Source organism: Athene noctua, chromosome 1 (assembly GCF_965140245.1).
Source record: "Athene noctua chromosome 1, bAthNoc1.hap1.1, whole genome shotgun sequence".
NCBI lineage: Eukaryota > Metazoa > Chordata > Aves > Strigiformes > Strigidae > Athene > Athene noctua.
This window is the reverse complement of record NC_134037.1, coordinates 76,313,340-76,333,291: the sequence shown is the minus strand read 5'-3', so window position 1 is coordinate 76,333,291 and position 19,952 is coordinate 76,313,340. Positions and strand designations below refer to the sequence as shown.

The 19,952-nt window shown below is 42.6% G+C and overlaps 1 protein-coding gene across 1 annotated transcript; it reads left to right on the top strand.

Moving 5' to 3' along the window:
- The first annotated feature begins 13,897 nt into the window (after positions 1-13,897).
- On the top strand, positions 13,898-14,764 carry STX11 (syntaxin 11). The gene has a single exon (XM_074924738.1). The coding sequence runs from the start codon at positions 13,898-13,900 to the stop codon at positions 14,762-14,764; it is 867 nt and encodes a 288-aa protein (XP_074780839.1).
- The last annotated feature ends 5,188 nt before the right edge of the window (positions 14,765-19,952 follow it).

Sequence of the window (19,952 nt, the reverse complement as noted above, 5' to 3'; positions counted from 1 at the left end):
AATTGTTGTTCCATGCCATACAAAGCAGAATGTATTTTTGATTATCTGTGAAGTTACATTAACAGACAGCTTTATTTTCAGCTCCGCTTGCATTAACAACACTAAAGGCCCATTTGCTTTCTGCGGTCCAGTGGCAGAGAGAAAGCCACCTGTCTGCGCGTTGGGGATGCCACAGCTGGTCTCACAAAGCAGCAGCAGGAAGAGAGAACTCACTCATAACTCAATGCCCTCAGGGAGTTTTAGAGGATCGATGGGACCCACCTATCTACATTCAGCTCCAGCAGCAAGGTCTATGAGAAAAATCCCAGCAAAGACTCCACATGGAAGAACCCTGCAGTACAGTCTTGGATTTTTCAAGGAGAAAGAGCCGCTCTGTAAGATATATTTTTAACTGACTGTTAACCGTAAAACCTCAAGTATTTTCCTATTGCTTTTTTCCTGACACAGCAGCACAGAAAATAAGGAGGGAGGAAGCTTCCTGCATCTTTGCAACTGTCTCTATTGTGACAGAATTTTCTCTTGGCATGCCCAGGATGGGATTGATGCAATATAAGAGAAATACCAGAGCCTTATTGTAACAGACAATGGCTCAGGAAAGCACAGTTGCTCTTTCTGCTACTACTTGGCACCAACAGAAAAGTAACTTACATCTTTTAAAATTTCCAGATTCAAATTATCTCCCAATTTTTGTGGTGAAAGGGAGAAAAAAGTACATCCAAATAAATGTCCAAAATGTTCAAGGAAAGCAAAAACTTCTTATCTCAGAAAGACTTGAACAACCCCTGTAACTACTTGTGTGGCTTATTAATGTGTGTTATTAGTGTGCATTAAAGGTTGTGTGACCGAAGTTTCGTTAGGGGTTTTTTTTTAAGTTTGAATGATGGGAAAGGTGTTTTGGTTTTCCAGGAATGGCCAAAGTTACCAGAGCCCAAGTCACCCTCAAAAGTGGGCTAAATCGGACCCCGTAGCACCGCGCAAGGAGCACGCCTCCCCCTGCCCTCGCTCAGCAGCAGCGATTTGAGTTACGTTCCCAGAAGCTGCTTTGACGTCCTATTTCACCGCGCACGTCTCGAGCCGGCAGGACGGGACAGACGTCGCTGCATCACGCAGGGCGGGGGGGACGGACGGGACGGGACGGGACGGGACGCGCCCCTTCCCGCTCACGGCGGCGCCGGGCCCGAGGTCGCTGCGCAGGGGCCCGTACGCGCCCTCGGTTTCAGCCCCCCGGCCGTCCCGAGCCCCACCGCGCCCCCAAGCCGCCCCCTCAGCCCGCTCCCGGCCAGGCGGCAGGGGCGGACACCCCCCCGCTCCCCGGCGGGGAGGCGACGGCAGGAAAGGGCAGGGGCGTCCACGGGGACGGCGGCGAAGAAACGGGCAACCCCGTCCCGCCCGCGCTTCCCGGCGCCCGCGGGCGGACTTTCCCCACGCTCGGAAGTGGGCCGAGCGCCGCCCCGCTGGCGGTGATTGACACCCGCCAGGGGCGGAGCGCCTCTATGCAAATCACCCCTCTCTCAGCCAATAGGCGGGTGAGCCCCGCGGCGGGCGGGGCGGGCCGGGACGCTCGGCGGGGACTGGCGCTTGCCTCGACGGCGCGGGCGCGGCGGCACCTCGGGGAGCGGCGCGGCTGGAGCGAGCCGAGCCGAGACTGCAGGGGCTGTCCTGTCCTGTCCTGCCCTGTCCTGTCCTGCCCTGCCCTGCCCTGCCCTGTCCTGTCCTGCCCGGGGGTGAGTACCTGCCGGGATGGGGGGGACGAGACGGCGCTTTACTCGGGGAGCCGGCTGCACTGAGCTCCATCACCCCGGACATGTCGCCGTCGGCCCCCGGGACGGAAGCCCTGCCGTGTCCTCGAACTCCGCTCAGCATCAGCCGGAGTCCCCGGGGCAGAGGGCAGCTCCGGGCCGAGGCAGACCGGGAGCTGAGCTCCGGCAGTAGCGGTCAGCCCGTCCCTTTCCTTGCCGTCGGGGGGAGCCCCGGTGCGTGCCCGGTGCTCGGCAGCCGGCCCGGCCGGCATGACAGGAGGAGCGGCGGGGCTTTCGGAGCGCTTTGCACCTCGGTTTTGTGTAAGACTAAACGAAACTGGCCTGTTTGAGTCAAGAAGGGAAGTCTGAGGCCTGGATGCTGAAGGGACGGCATGCGATGGGGACCTGGCTTTCGGGTCCGGAGGTGCCTTAGCTGCCTTCGGGAAGCTCTGGTCCCTCAAAAGGGGCAAGAGGGGTGGTGGGGCGTTTTGCAGGATGAAGGGAAAGCAGAGGTGCTTTCAAATACAAGACTCTGTCCAGTCCCAACAGATGTCTGCATTTCTGGCTGCCTTGTTTGTCTGGCTGAACGAGTATTAACATTTCATTCATAGTGTTCATATGTGATTATGAATATGCTCATGGGTGGTTATGAATAGTTCAAAGCAGATTTTCTTGAAAACTGGGTTTATATGCAAAATATAATAGCTTTTACTCCTTTCTTGGACATCATCATGGCCAGATCTACAAGAGGGTGCAGAAGTTAGCGTTCTTTGATTGCTTCCTATGAATTGATATTAATTTTCTTTCCTGCCAAGAAGAATTAGTACTTATGTATATTTGAGATAACAGCATGTAACTGTGTGATACCAAGAAAGGAGATGACTGGAAGAATAACACCTATCTAAAATGGACATTCACACTTCTTGTTCCTGTTCTTTAGATGGTATTTTAGGAACCATTTTTTAAGCTCTCGGGGATCAAAATGGCAATATATGACTTTTTAGGATAAGAATACAATTTGAAAGATGCTGCTTTCTGACCCATGGTGTTACTCGCTATTTAAATAGTTTGACATGGAAGTGGTGAGACTACAAAATGAGCACAACTTCTTTTATTCAAAACAGACCAGGCTAAAGGTCATCCTTAAGAAAGAATGGTTTAGATGCCCGACACCTCTGATGACCTTCTCACCTTATTTTTTTTCACAGACTGCCTTGAATGACCACTGCTCTGAAACTGAAATTGCATGTTAAGTCATATGGCAAATATATCTTGTGTTTTGGCTGAGACTAAAACTGCAGGTTAACCTCTGTTGTCGTAAGAGATCTTAACGAAGAAACTAAGCATGATACATAAGATCTCTTGAAACATTAAAATGGCAATAATGTGATAACAGTATCTTCTGGCACTGCAGATAAACATGATGCTATGAAACACAACTGCATATTATATCAGTCTTGGAAATTTTGGGTGCAGCGGGGTTTGGCTCCGTATCTCACATCTTTCATTATATTGTAACAGTAACCAAGATCTGCTCCAAAAGGAGAAGTAGTAGTTGCCACTGGTGCAGAAATAATAGGGAGGGAAGAGAATCTGCTGAGTGAAAAGAGTCACCCGAATTGCTTGCCAGCATGGGCAGCGGGCCTGTGCTCGCAGCTATACTGTGCTGGACACACCGTGAGACTGGGAAAGAGGGCACTGGATAAATCATGGAAGTACAAGGCCATGGGGAGGCTGTAAAACATTACCTAATCCATTCGGTGCATTGTGGCAGTGCACCTAAACCAGAGCCGAGAGAGATTTCTGTCACCTCTCTCTGTCCTCTAAGGAAGAGGGTCCCACAGTGCTCCTGCAGAGAAATGGTCCCATTTTCAGCTAGTCACACAGTCAGCATAGATCTCATGTAAAACAAATGGATTACTTCATGTGTTTCCAGTGTCAACACAGGGAACAAACTGATCATTTCTCTTTTTATAAACTTCTTTTATACCTTGGAGTGCTGTGGCTCTCTCCCGGTCTTCTGCATGAAATGAACATAATTCATTTAACTTCTCTTCCTCCAGGGCTGTATTTTCTAAACCACTGGAGACAATGCCCAGTATGCTCCGACCTTCCTAGTGTGATAACTAGTACAGAATATGCTATTCTGATGGAGGCCTTACCTATGCCAAGCAGAGTAAAACCAATCCTTCCCATGCCATCTCTCATATAAGACAAGGATTTTTTTTACAATGGCATTGAATTGTGAACTTGTTTTTTAGCTTACAGTCTGCTATAACCCCACCAATGCTTTCCTGCTACCAAACTAGGCATTCCTTACTTTCTTCTAAATATACAACACCAGGCTCATCTCTGTTGAATTTCCTTTTATTTTTGTTAGTACTTCTTTTACTTGCCAAGATCATCTTAAATTCTTACCATTCCTGCTGCCCTCTGCCACAAATGTTTTCTTCCACTCCCTTCCAGTTCAGTGTCACCTGGAGACTGTACTGGCTCATGTTTGGTTCCACTCTCCAAGTTGCTAATGGAAAATATGGATAACCTCCGAGTGTGACAGAAAATCAGCATAATGTTGGCATTATTCAAAACCAGTTCTGACAGTGAGAAGACAACTGCTGTGCCAAGTATGAAGGTGCTGGACCAGATACACTTTTCCATTATCTTTTATCTGGCCCATCAATTTTCTTTGATTCTTTGGTCATCCCTGTAGTGCAGAGACGACAAAGCAAAGTGCAGAAATTACTGAGGCAGTGTTAATTTGATCCAATAAACTCCTCTCAGCACCAAATGTGGGGTTGCCACTTTTATGCAGTTTTGCAGAGAAGCCATTTCTGGTTACACTTGCATTTTGGGCTGCCTCCCAAGACGTGGCCCCCACGTGAGCCATCTCTGATGAGAAACTTAATTCCCAGGGAGCAACAGCATTGCTCCTGCCTAGGGCTGGCTCCTGGGAACACCCTCTTGGGGAGTGGGGGGTCTCCGCATGAGGGGAGCAATGCAGTTCAGTTTCTGTATCTGTTTCGATAGCTTTTGCTGATAGTGTCGAGCATCTTGATATCTCATGTAGCCTATCTCAGTGTTTGGCACTTCTCATCTAGACCATATTTCTGTAATTTATCACAGAGAGAATGATGTCACATATCTTGATTTCAGAAGGCTTATCATTTGTGCAGCTTTTGCTTCATTTACTATGACAGTTAACCCCTTAATTGCCAAGATTATTCTTGACAAACTTATGTTCACAAAAGCCAAGAAAGTACTGAACGCTCCAGCTTTTCCTGCTGTGCCCTTTGTCTGTGCCATGTTTGTGTTACTGACAAATCACTTATTTTTGAAAGCAAGAATAAAGCTTGCTTGAGCTTTAGATATGCCCAGTCAGGAACATATTCTCTGGCCAATGTGTCCCTAATTACATCTATATTTTGTCTCGACTTCAGTGGTACTTTGAATGGGCTTGTAAAATCCACGAGCTGCTAAGTAGTGTAGAGTAATTGCCATAAAGCCTGTCAGGCCTGACATGTCCTGGGGCTGAGGCTGTGGGTATGCATGTGTGGCTGTGGGGGTTATTTCCTGACTGAAAATATTTTAGTCCAGTTATAGTTGTGTAGATTTTGCAGTAGGATCCAGAACTGAGCCTCATGCGTACTGGCCCATGTGAACAAATATCAGTAAAACACCCTGTATTTAACCTTAAAGGGATTTTTTAAAGTCACAAATACTTGATCTCAGATTGTAACACTGTATTACAAACTTTAAATATATGTGTATTTTAAAAAGTAATGCTGTTGTGCCAGTTTTAAAATGTCTGTTGAGCGTGTTGCTTCTGACTGATGATCACATGCAACCTCATATTTCTACTCGGATGCCAACATAATGTCTTAATCGCTTATAAATACCAACATGTGGTAGCAATAGTAGTTTCATAAATGTGGTATGTAAATAGCTATTTTGCTGAGCCAATGTGATTCAGGGAAGCCAAGGTGATTAATTAGATAATGTATATACTCACAGCACTGTAGCGACAGCACTGCCTGTGAGTTTGTCGTCTGGTTTCCTTGCGCAGTGACTCATAACGATGCCGAGCTGTAGTAATTGCCAAGAAATGCACGGATGGCTGTCTCACTGTTTATGTTAGTGGTATGGTTCTGTCTTAACTACTTGACAAGCCCTTGGAGGTAGAGCTCACGCTCCCCTTGTCTCCATCCAGGCTAATTTTACTTGAAGATCTTGGTGTTGCCTATGGCAGGAAGGATAGGGACGCTGCAGTAGTCAGCCTACAGTGCACTGCATGTGCTGAAAAGCACTGAATGGAGAGCGATGGTGGGATTGTTTTTCTCCCCCTTGAGTAAAATACAATCCTGTACATGTTCATCTACTCTTTGTAATGACATTCTGTTTTTAGCAAGCTGTGCATATTAAAACCGACCGGAGTCAGCTCACAGGTCTCAGGTCTCAAGGGTTTAGCAAGTTCTCAACATCTGCAGTTCCTAACTATATATTCTATTTCTAGCAGCCTTAGGAAAAGGAAGTGGCTAAATTTGGGGTGTGCGTTAGCCCTTCCTGTCCTTAACTTCCATTTGTATATAGAAACACGATGACTGTTGGAGAGAGTTCCCAATTTTGGGAAAGGGTTCAAACAATGCACATGAAAACTTAACACTTTGCAATGGATCATGTAGTGAAGATGGAGAAACTTTTTTTGTCTACAGGCCTGGTACAGCTTCCCCACAGCCAAACAAACCCAAGTCTATAGTTTCTCATTAGTGCGACTTTTGAGAAAAATGTCGAGAGGAGATACTGAGAATCCATTTTATTGTCTATCCAGGATTGTGGTGATCCACAGCTCTCTAGTGAAAATTCAGACAACCCAGCAAGTAGTAGTGGTCAACCTATATACAACAAGCTGTCCTCTCCAAGGCAAGAATAATGTTTACACAGCATGTGGTACTCTGCAGTAACAAGTTGAAACTTCAGATTTTTTGTCAGTCTCATCATAAATATGTGAAAAATGCAATGCATATTATGTCTGCTTCTAATGCATGACAGCAGCTTCTCACAGTTTTGATACTGACGTCTGGAAAACCTGACAGCCAGTCCTTGGAAAACACCAAGATGGTTAACCTTATAGAATACCTCTGGGAAGTATGAGATGCACCCTAGATCCTTGAATCTATAATATGCTGTCATACAAAAATTGAGAGTTACTTTACATTGAAGAGACTGAATACTGGTAAAGAAACTGGGATAAGTCAAAGAAAAACCTCCAAAGCTATCAGTATTCAAGCAATGTTACTTTGACTTAGAGGCAACAAACTATTTGAATGTTATTTTTTTCACCCTAGGCTTTTCTTAGCCTTTATGGTAGGAAGGGAACCGCTAGGGACTTGGAGATTCTGACAGCTGCAGAAATAGCCTGCGAAGAATGGAGCCATCCTTACTTCTCTGAATATATCGGCTTGTAATAAATCACGTGTTCTGGTACAAAACAAGAAGTTGACACTTCATGCAAGCTTTTGAAAAAAAAACAAAAACAACTGAGACATTTGCAACTGCGTACACTTCTCACTAGGGTGATGGAAAGTATATAGGAGGTGTTCTGCTGTACACAGGCTTTGACTACAGTATGAAGTGGGTAGTGTCTAATAGTCTATAGGTACATTTGCTGCATCTTGCTGGTGTTCTGTGTTAGCTGATGTATTTTCAAATTTTCAATAGAGATGTTGTCTATTTTTAAACACTGCCCAATCCAAAAAACTTCAGAGAAGGTAACTTTGTTTCAGCAAGGCCACAAAAAGGTTTTGAAATGCTGATCTCTGTCATAGTTGTTAATATTAGAGTTAATATAGAAATGTGATCTTAAAACAGCTCCAGAAGGCAAGCTGTTTTAATAATTAGGTTATGATTTTTGGTGTTGTTTTCTTGAGCTCTTACAAATGAGAAGCAAGAAGAAAGAGGAGTGATTTGAGAAATTCAAGCCTGCTGTTCCACCAGTGATGGACATGACTGGGGAGACAGGGAATTTGGTCTGAAAAGATGACTAGCACTCTGTTATGAGTCAATTAGTAGCTCTTCTGAAAAGAGGACAACATATTGTGAACAATAGTCTGTTTTCCAAGTTAATGAATATTGTCAAATCTATTATTGGACAACAGATACCAGGCAAAGTTATTAAATCTGGTTTAAGAAAGTTGTTTCCAAACCAGAAGATACTAAAGAATTATGATTAAATCTAAGACTGCAACTCCTAAATGTAAGGCTTCAGCTGCATTTAACACTTCTTTTACATATATGTGATTTGCATTTTTGTGCAAGAGCAGCACACTATGTGCCTTATAATGGACTGTGTTTGACTCAGCGAGTCCACCTGAGTGGATTTCCGTCAATACTGCATCCTCTACAAGCAGTATGGGAAGTACTGGAATGTGCTGACACACGCTGGGCTATGAAGTAATTCTGCCTAGGAGCAGGTGATTTCCTAATAGTCCACCCCTTGTTTCTTGGGTCACATCTGTTGTGTGTCATGCAACCAAGAGCACATGTCATTCAGAGACAGGATGAGCCACGTGGGTTTGTAGTGGAGCACAAAAGGACTTTTACATTCTGAGGGAGAGAAGAAGTGCTGATAGAAATTATTTTTAACTGACTTGTTTTGAAATATCTGTTGCTCCTCAAAAAGGCCACTTCAACTGAAGTAGAAGCCTCATCTTGTAAGGTCCTACTCAAGGCTGAAAAGATTACTGGCTAGACTTTTGGTAGTCCACAAGCCGGTATTAACTAGCAGCTGCCTGTTATGAATGATGTAAAAAGAAAAAATGTACACTGGCTTCCTTCCCAGCTGCTGGTGATGAAATATGGATGCTGTGCTGAAACTGCTGCTTTATTTCACCGTTTGTTCCCAAACTCAGTGATGCGGATATACAAATGCTAAAGCTAAAATAAATACTGTTGTGTAACTCATTTGTTTCTATAGAAATAACTTTTCATCCTTAAGTTATTTCTACATAGATAACAGGCTGCAGAACATTAGCACAGCCATGGAAATACGCTATGCAGGACTCCTCTTTGCACTTATATGAGGCTAACAGAAAGGGGGTTTCTGTGTAGGCAGAGGTTTTGATTTTCAGAGTGGATTTCCTTTTCTGCCTGAAATCCCATGTCCTGCAGAGCTGTGTGGGGCTGCAATCTTACTGCAACAGGACAGCTTGCATCTTTCTCATGCATTGTGGGAAAGCTAGTCATTGTGGTGATTAATACCGAGAAGCAGCATGCTAACATAAAGAGATGAGTACTGAACATGTCCTCAGCTGACTGTACTTGGTGGGTATCTGGCTTCAAAGCTGCAACCTCTGCAGTCATTACCTGGCCTGTATTTCCTCAGTGTGTGGGTGTATGTTTGGGTGTACACACCATGATGGACTGCAGAAGGAACTTGATTTTTACAAGGATAGATTTATCTAGCCCAAAAATACAAACATGGAAGCACATGTTCCAGTTTGAATATACACAGTATTTTAAAAGAAAATCAAACTGACAGCTGAACTTTTAAAACACACACTCTTAGAATTAAGGTATTTACCCTCTCGGGGCTGTTACTCCAGAGTACAGAGTAGTTGGTGTCTTGATATTCTAATGTTTTAGATGTATCTTAAATAAACCTGTGCAAGTAGTTGAATATATTTAGCACTCATGTTCAAATTAGTAAACTTTTGACCTAAGGCTGAACAGTAGAACAATTTAGACTGGACTTTTGGAGGTCATCTAGTCCAGCACTCCTCAAAACACACAGGGGTAGTGCAGGTTGCTGAGGGTTATGTTCACTTGAGTTTTGAATGTCAAGGATGCAGACTCCCACACTTCTCTGGGCACCTTTTCCAGTGTTTTTGAAAGGTTTTTTTAAACTTTTTTCCCACTCAACTGGCTGGCTGGCTTTTCCTTTGGTTCCACTTGGGCCTGTTGTCTCTTATGCTGTCTCTGTACATCTCCATGAAGGGTCTACCCTTGCATGATGCAGATCTCCCCTGAGCTTCCTGTTTTCCAGGCTGAACATTCCCAGCTCTCTCAACTTCTCCTCGTACACTAGGTGCTCCAGCACCTCTGACCATCTTGGTGGCCTCCCCTGGACTCACTCCAGTGCGTCCGTGTCTCTTGTGTTGGGGAGCCCCAGCACTAATACAGCACTTCAGATGTGGACTCTTCAAGTGTCAGATGCGAGGGGTCAATTCCCTCGACCACTTTTGCTATGGCAGCCCAGGATGCTGTTGGCCTCCTTTGCCACAAGGGCGCATTGCTGACTCATGTTCAACTTGATGTCCACCAGCACACCAAGGACCTTTTCTGCAGAGCTGCTTTCTAGCCAGGGAGCTCAACTTCCACTGCTGCACCGGGCTCTACATTAAGGGAGAGATTGCCACTTATTTTAAAGAAAGAGTGCTGAGGCTATCCCTAACAACTAGTAATGTACTATATTAATATATTGCTCTTTTAATTACAAATTGTGAGTTTCTCAAAGCAGCAGTTCGCAAATGCTTCAAATAAATTTACTATGTTTCTTGAGCAAAAGTTGCTCAAGAAACCTGAAATCTAAACATTTTCTTGAACCTCACAGATCTCTTTGGCCAAATATTGCAAATGCTAACCTACAGAGTAATTGAGCGTGCTCTAGCATGAAGCTGAACACATGTCCTCTAATTTGTGGTGTTTGTGGCCTAATATGGTGCTGAAATACAGGCAGAAAGTCATTCACTTCCTGTCCTCCATCCTGTCCAGGCACTGTAGGTCGATAAGGAGAGCATTTTGAAAATGTGAAGATGAAGTGGAAAGCAGGCTAGCACTTTAGAAACAGAGAAAAAGACAGGAGTCAGGGAGAATGAAAGAAGATGTTAAAAGTCCCTGATTTTGAAGGACTGAGGTCAGGCTTGAAGAGATGGCATCTATTTGTTAGGACAAAAGTGCGATCACTTTAGCTGTGGAGCCATTTCCCCGATGGGTACAGGTCCTCAATGCAGACTTAAAAGATTCTAATGTTGATCAGCTTGAATCTAAGTTTTGGTATGTAGTTTCAAATAATGTAGGCTTTTATAGCTAAGCACTTAAACTGGGAAACCCCAGGTTGAAGATTGTCAGTGCAACTGTAATTTGATCAGTCTGTTCACATTTAGAATTGGATTCTACTGGATCTACTGGACCGAGGAGATCGTGGGTGATGCTGTACATATCACTGGAGATGAGCTTCTCACAAGTGTCCTCGATCCATGTGTTCATTCACTGATGTCCAGCTTGTTACTTCATGATCTTACTCAGCAAAGTGCCTGAGGCTTCCAGCAGTGACCAAAGTCAGAAGGACCTGATTTCTGAACATACCATACAAAAAACTGTGCTACAGGTCTCAAGTGGGCATCATAACTCATCGAGAGTGATAGTGTTGTCCTTAATCGCTCCTGGCTGAAACCTGTGTCTGTGGATGGGGCTGTTAGATCTGCCCTCCCCCAAAAGACTGTTGAATTTATGGAGCTTTCCAGAGATTTCACAGGAGAAATCCCTGAGGAAATGAACAGTAGTAACATAGTAAATGAGATATCTGTCCATGAACTGAATTATGAATATTAAATTTTATGTTGTACAACTTCTATTCAGCACATGCAGACTGTAGGCAGAGACTTGGTGGAAGTGATAAGGCATAGGCCAGTGTTTAATTGTATAATCTTCCTGTGTGTAGGCAACATCGTGGTGCAATCTGAGGCCACACTCGACAGCTCCTTACTCTTCTTTTAATGCTTCAATTTTTAACCTTTTGTGTTGTATTAAAGAAAAACATTTTTACAGAGGTGCTGCAAAATTAGTATATTGTTGAGCCAGTTGTTAGTCTGCTCTCTGTGGAAGGCTGATGAAATTCAGTTTTTCTCAAATTCAGGGAAGAGTAAGCACAAAGGCAACATCGTCCTGCATACACATGATTTAGTTTACATGAATGGCACCTTGCTGGTGTGGATTGTCATTGTAAAGTCATAAAAAACATTGCTTGATGTTCCCATATGTAGATGCTAAAACCAAAAAGAATAAAATGCTGAACACAACACACGGCAGTTCAAGGATCAGACTAGAAGTGACAGTATCATCAACTCTAGGGAAGCCAGTCAGAGTCAGGAATGCAGTCAGACAAGCAACATGACTGGTTGTCAGAGCCATGTCTACATTTCAGGTGAAAAGCATCTCAGGAACAGTTAGTGATTAGAAGAGATCTAAATAATCCTGAGATCGCTAGATGCCTTTGTTCCCTTTCCACTGTGCTGCCTAGAAAATGGTTCACTATTTCCAGACAGGAAGGGTAGACGTTCTCACTGTCTCAGTGCCTCTAGGCAAACTTGGACATACAGTTTTAAAGCCAAGTAAAGCTGACTTTTAAGCTGCACCAGACCTTTTTTTTTTTCCTTTTAGATGACGATTTTTCATATTGATGTTGTGGCATGAGGTGAAAGTCTCGATTTTATTGTTGTTGAGTGAGGAGGTGGAAAATCTTTAATATCCTAAAGCTTTCTCTGTGTGATTGAGTTGAATCTATGTGGCTTATGTTTTAAATTCAAACAGTTATCTTACACGTGTGGATTTCTGAATGAAAGCTCTTCTCTCAGGATATTAATGGACATTCCTGGTTTACATTGCTTGTAAAAGAATTGGTTTAAGTTGAAATTCACTTTTTTGCTTCAATGACACTTCTCAAGACCAGTATATACCTCCAATGAACTATACGAGCTCGAGAGGCTGTATTTGTGATAGAATCTTTCCCATCTCCTCCCTAACAGCTTTAACACATCTAACAATCCAATGAAACAGATTATAAACTTGCCATTTTAATTCATACTAGGTCCAGGCCTCTTACACTGGGTATATACACATGCAATTTCTTAATCTGGGAATTACTGATGATCCTTTCAAGGGATGTGTTGTTCGTGGTGGATAGCATGTTTGGAAATTCTGTGAAGATACTTTAATTCCTGGAAAAACAAAAGTGAATCCTCCATACACCGGGATCTGGAGATGTCCTATTTGGTGCTGCTTCTTAATTTGGTTCTCTTTCTTCTTAATTTAAATGAGGTCATGGGATGTGCAGCTTTGGTGATGGGAAATTTTCAGTTTCCTGCTTGCTGTTTGGTGCAGGGTTCTTGCTGAAGCTTTCCGATTTCACTTTCTGCAAAGACTTTAGGTCTAGAGTTTCAAATAAACAGCATTCTTAAAGGAGACTTACATTTTGTTACCATGTAACTGGTCTGTAAAGATTATTCATTCTGTGGCTTTTTAATGAAATTTGTAGTTAAGTACAACTGAGGCAAACACATAGAAAACAGACCTGATCTGTAACAACAGTGTTACTTTATTCCTTCAGTACTATGTTTCCATCATTCACAAAAAAAGAAGGGTTGGATGGATGGTTTTACACACAATACACTGCTATATCTGTGTTATTTTGTTTGATGCCTGGTACACTGTGGTCAGTGATAGCATGTGGAGATCCTAAACCTTGCCTTGCCTTTTTTTTTTTTTTTTTAAATTCTATCCTGATACTTTCCACACCACTTCTCAAAACTGTTCTTTCACAACTGTCTTGGTAAATGCTGTTCATTGGCAGGCTTCCTATCTTCTCCCAGGAAAAGCAAGCTTAGAATGACAGAGGACCTGTGACATTTGGGGCAGTTGATGTAATGAAGGGTCAAGCTCTAGAGATTTCTCTAGTGAGCAGCAGTAGTAAGTGTTCGGTTGTTAACATGCCTACACATACCGATAGCTGAAGGCTTCCTGTAATTAGCTCAACGGTTTGGTTTTTTCTCCAAGTGAAAGATGGTATTAGGGGGGTTCTTATTATTCTTTTGGAATTGTCTTTGGGATTTGTTGTCTTCTTTCTTGCACTTCTTTAGTTTCTAAGTTTTGGAGTTTATAGAAGAGTGTTCTAGCACCAGGGTCTTGGATCTGAGATCCATCACTGTATAAAATACTGTGAACAAATTTAAAATCTGGTATTTTGGCTTATCTTTGATGTAGTTATGTTACGTACGATACAGTTATAACTATGATGTAGTTATTAGTTATGAACTTTTAACCCTTGTAAACCAATGTTTTATTTACTTTAAACTTCTTTCCTCCTGTTCCTCTGTTTTACAGGCAGGATGAAAGACCGGCTAAACGAGCTGCGTGAATTTGCCAGGTTACACAACCAACAGTTTTCTGATAGTGAGGATGATGAAAATTCACCCCACGATGTTCTCCTTTATGAGACTGATTATGCCTTGGAACTTCTTCATAAAGACATACAGAACATCCGGACAGAAAATGACCATCTAAAAGAGGATGTCAAGCGGCTCAGAAAGCAAAACAACCGCTTCCTTACCTCCATGCGCCGTCTTAGTAGCATCAAACGAGATACTAATTGTATTGCCAGAGACATCAAGGCCCGCGGAGAAAGCATCCACAGAAAACTCCAGATCATGAGAGATTTCAGTGAAGATGCAATAACAAAATTTGGGGCTATGTCTGTCATTGCCAGGGTAGCAAAGAACCACTATGTTGACCTTATGCACGCCTTTCAGGAAGCTATGTTTGAATACAATGAAACGGAGATGAACCAACGGGAGAACTGCAAGATTCGAATTCAGCGGCAGCTAGAGATCATGGGCAAAGATGTTTCTGGCAACCAGATTGAGGAGATGATTGAGCAAGGCAAGTGGGATGTCTTCTCTGAGAATCTCCTGTCAGATGTTAAGGGGGCTCGCTCAGCCTTGAATGAGATAGAGACACGTCATAAAGAGCTGGTGAAGTTAGAAGGTCGCATTAAGGAAGTTCACGAGCTCTTTCTGCAGGTGGCCCTGCTAGTGGAGGAACAGGCGGACACCTTTGATGTCATTGAGATAAATATGCAAAATGTTGAGGACTATGTAGGAGAAGCTAAAGAGCAAGTGAAAAAAGCTTTGGAATACAGAAGAAAACACCCCCTCAGAACAATCCTCTGCTGCTGCTTATCCTGTTGCAGAAGGTGACTGTTCCACTGAAGCTATCACAGACTGATTTGAATGTATTCAAACTCAGGCATTCTTTCCAGTGACTTTTCTATAATGACAACCCCTAGAAATGAGGGGGCCATTTTGCAGTTGTTTTTGTTCATTGCCTTTTTTGTAAATGCGCTGATGGCTGTTCTATTTGAGAGCTCCTAGAAATATTAATACAACTATTTTTAACGTGGTTTTAATTGAAATGTACTCTGTTGCTCTAACTAGAGATGAAAGATCTCTGCAGTGATACTTGTTTCAGATAGGCAAGAAAGAGGAATAAATAACTCAGCCTAGGAAAGATGAGAAATTTCAAGAAGTAACTTTATTCTTATTTGTCAGAGTCTGCAGGCGGTGCAGCTTATTGTGTCACCTGGGGTGACACAATACACCACAGAATCAGGAGGTTTCAATTTTAACTAGTTTGGAGGCTGCTCGATGCAAATACTTGAACAGATTTTTGCTGTGTTCATTTTACAAAATACTGAGCCTGTTAGCAGGAGCAGGACACAGAGCTAGTTTTTATTTCAACTTGATTTCCACCTGTCATGAATCTTAACAGAAGTAACTGCACCTTAAATGATACGAATGTTTTGTAAGTGATTGCTTTTCTCCATTTTGAGTACCTGCAATTTGTCAAGGTGGCTAGAAGCACTGCAACACTGAGGCATCTCACTGACTTTTAACCTGAGCCAATGTACTCTTTCAAAATAGCCATGCTTTTATGCTTCTAATACATTTTTCGGCTAATTAACACTTCAACCAGAAGAGATGCATGCAGTGGCCATCTGCAGAAGCACCCATAAGAAGACAATAGTTGGGGGGGTTGAAAAAGCATTTTAGGGTCTCCTGTGCTGGCACATACACATAAGTAGATGTATAGACACTTTTTTTTTTTTTTAATAATAATAAGCACTGATTGAATATGCATTTTTAAATATCTATTTTAAATAACATGAAGGATTAAATTTATTAGCATGCAATAAAAAAAACTATGACTTTCCTCCCATTATTAGGAAATCTCCACCTGGGAAAGAAAATACACATATTTCTTCAGTACACCTGAAGAAGAGAGAAAACAGCATTTTAATGTCATTTCAGTGCTCTTTTCAAGCTTAAAAGTAATCTCTCCTTTTGTGTAAAGGGTGTCTACTCGCAGTAGGTTTGGAATATGAGGTGGGAGTAGAAAATTTGCATCCCTGGAAACCACTGAGCGTTGTCAGTGAAACATGTATTCATAAGGTCTGGTGAGCGATTATAGCTCCTGCTTCTGGAGGTTTTCCAACTATAGTATTTCTAGGTGGTTGCCTGATACATTGTGATCTGTTGCTATCCTTTGAATTAATGCAGGACATTTTTTCAGAAGTTAGCAACTTTTTTTTAAAATGCTGATCCTATTTGTACCGATTTTAATAAATATATTTAAACATTTCAAGTATTTTTTATTTGGGAGTTTTCCTCAGGAGATACGCATAGCCATCTTCCTGCACCAGTCTCAATGAAATTTTTCCCTTCTGATCTTTTGCACGGTAATTTTATATGTGAAAAAACACCCAAACATTTCTTACTGTTTATATTGATATAACAAAACAGCAAAACAAATTCAGCTTTCAAGCTTTCATATCCTAGTGGAAAATGGTCAGCCAGACAGGCTTTTTTACACAAATAGAAGCTAGATGGAAAACTTTTCTCAGAAAATAGAAGTATCTTTGTCTGAAGCACCTGTCTGTGATAACATGGAAGACTGAGGAACACCCGTCTTACAAACTAGAAAGTATTTTGATATTCAGTGATATCCTGATTATATCAGTATTATGTTTGCCTGAGCACCTCTCCAACAATCCAATGTTCAAACCTGAAAAGGGAGAAAGGAGGGTGTTGAGCTGGCACCATTACCAGTAGCTTTGGTGATACTCAAGAAGTCAAAGTTGTTTACTCCTTAGGTACTGCCATTCAAGTCAATGGAACTGTGAGTTCGTAGAGAAATACCCTAATCCTCCGAGGCTCAGCATGGGGGCATAAATCAATGAAGAGTAAAATATGTATTTCATTTCGTCTGCCTATTCTTAGCACTCACCAGTGCTTTTGATAAAAATGTGTACATTTTTTTTTTTGTTGGTTTCTTTTTTGCACATATATATGTCTACGAATGGAATAAAATATTTAATAAGAAAACCTGAAAGTGCAGTGTTATGCATTGAATCAGCAGCTCTGAACAGTTTCTTGTAGTCAAAGTCTAGTTTAAGAGCTGCTGGACTAAACTCTGAGTTGATGAAAGGGCATTAAACAATACCTAAAAAAAGTAATACTAATATTTGTCGCCACAGTAAATCAAATGTGTTGCATATTGAGATAGAGACCATACTTTTTCCTATAAAAATCATGAAAAATTAGTTTCATACATTCTAAGATGATTCTCTACTGCAAGAAAAAAATCAAATTTATTCTGGCAGTTCTGAGAGATCTTGCTGGTTTCATTAGTAGATATGCAAAGCTTATAGTCCAATTTGAGGCACAGGAAAAGAGCAAAAGCATAAAGAAAAGGTAATTGTAGACATTCTCTCCTGACTTAAGGCTGTTGCTGCAAGGAAGAAACTGAAAATTATTGAAATACCAGCTTGAGACCTTTTAAAACTATTTTAAAGTTGCATTGTGAATTACAGGCACTTAAAGGTTACTTCCAGTAACTGAAGAAATCAGTCTCTTCTTGCAAATGTGTTCATTGCTTAATACTGTGGGGGTTTTTCTATCTTTCAGTTGTGTAAGAACTCAAATGTTGCCAGCCCATGGGCTTGCCTAGTCACAGTTAAACAGACTTCTGAAAAATACTAATCATACTGTAGCTGCAAAGACTCATGCCACAGGATGAGTGGAAGAAGACGATAAAGTAGCTTGATGATATGTTAGCATACTACTAACAGAAGCCGCAGAATGGATGTCTTTATGCTTGCTAAGGAAAGCTTACCTTTCGTGCTGAAAGTCAGCACAACTCCTATGGAGATGTGCGTAGCGTATTCTATGGGTTGGTTTTTGTTTTTTTATTCTTCCCTTGTGGCAAACCCTATAGCTGGGTTTGAGAAGAAAGTAGTTAAAATGTGAGAGGGGCTGCTTTAGCTTTTAGTGTTGCTGTTACTTTGGTTTTGTGTCCTACTGAAAGCAGCAGAAGTTCCACACACACGCCCTCCCGGAATCTCAGCCCTTTCTGGGGAGGAGAAAGGAGAACTGGCAACTAGGCACACCTTGCTCATTCTAAAAGTGGAAGAGAACATTGCATAAATATAAAAGAGAAAAAAAATCCTCTATTACAAAATTTAATGTTTGTATGTAATGGTGAACTTTCTGGACATGTGTATGGGTATCCATTTCAGGGGATTTTTTTAAAAAACATGGGTTTAATTTTAGCAAAATGGGAGTAGAACAACTGCTACCTCAAAGTGAGGGACCCAGACTATGGACACACTTGAACACTTGAGCAGGTATCTCTCTGGCACATGTCTTGGGAGAAACTTCTTGAACTAAAGGTATAGGTTTAAGGCCCAGATACCTTTTTTTTTTTTTTTTTTTTTTTTTTCTGGAGGCTGAAATGAGTGGCTAAGCTAAATTGCTGTTTTTCAAATCTAACCTCCATTAAGGATGTTTTGAATGCACAGTCCAAGTTGTACTTTATAATTTCTTCAAAACAAAAGAGGTTCTCTAGATTTTTGAACCATGGGAGATATTTGGAATTGATTTGTAAAAAGGAAAAAGCTACACATGATTGTGTTCTCTAGGAAAGTATCACAGATCCGATGAAAGCAGGAAACAGTAACATTTAATAGATAATATGTGTGGTGATTACAGTTAATCTATTTCTGACGTAATGTGATTTTCACGTGGAGCCATGGCATTTGTTTCACTAATATGTAAGAAGGCAATAGGAGATCTATATCCTTCCATGTTTCTGGCATATTATATAGTGTCTTTGTAATAGTTGAGCTGAAGCCTGTAACAGCCAGTGGAAGACATCTCTGCTTGTCACACTTTATAGTGCCTACATTGTCAGGGCACAAAGTCTTAACAGGAAAAAGTAACATTTTACTACATTTCTCAGAAATAATGTTGGACATGAACAGAGAATGAGATAACCTAACCGATGATATTTCTCTACTCCATACTTTGCTGACGGACACAGCCCTACTGCACGGGGAGTGGGGTGGGGGGGTGTGCAGCTATGGTACGATGCCCATTTCGAGCAAGTGATACAGACTGCTAGTTCCAGTTAAAGAGCTGTTCTTCCATTCACGGGCTCCAGCGTGTGAATAAAAGTAAGGAAAAAGAAGGTGTGAGTTTCACATCCGTTCTTTAGGTAAGTAAAATATTAACAATTCACTATTGTTGTATGTGAGAAGTATTTTCCTCCACAAGCATACCTCGTGCACTGCGGGGCTCTGCGCGCTAACAGCTGAAGAGGTCAAGCACCACCGGCACCTGCAAATCCGAGGCGCAGACCCCTAACAGAGGGCCACCTACAGCCGGGGGCTGTCTGACGCCCAAGCAGGGGGGGTGTGCGTGTGCTCCCGCTCCGCTCCTCGGCAAGCAGGTGGCCTCCGCCTGCCTCCCCCACTTTGCTGGAGGCTGCCAGAGCCCAGCGCCCCCAGCCTGTGCCGCGCCGAGTATTTGTTTCTTATCCCTCGGGGTGGAGGCTCAAAGGCGGCGAAGTCTGGTAGGACAGAGGATGTCCCGTTTTCTCCTGTGGAAAATGGAGAGAAAAGGCGGCGAGAGCGGGAGCCGGCGCGGGGGGAATGGGCATCGCCCAAAGGCGAGGGGGCACCTTCCCATTCCCGCTCTGATGCGGGGACGAAGGGGAGGTCGCAGTGCAGGCACTGACCGCCGTATTGCAGTAGCTGCTTCCGCAGACCTGACATGCAGTGGGGATTGGGAAGGAATGTTTCCTCGGCAATACTTTTCTCCTTATTAAGCATAATTGACAGCTTTGGACTTTGCCGTTTTCGGTTTTCCTTCTATGAGCAAGGGAAGAGGTATTCCAGGAAACATTTGGACAGGAATAAGTATCATGTCAGTACGTAACACCGGTCACCCCAAGAGCACCTGTCAGTTGATATTTCACCGGGCAGCACCGCCGGGTGCTGAGGGGCGGAGCGCGAAAACACCGAAGTTGTTTTACTTTTCGGAGCCTTAT

Excerpts from the sequence above, each read along its gene's own strand:
- STX11 (XM_074924738.1), top strand. The coding sequence starts at position 13,898 with ATGAAAGACCGGCTAAACGAGCTGCGTGAATTTGCCAGGTTACACAAC.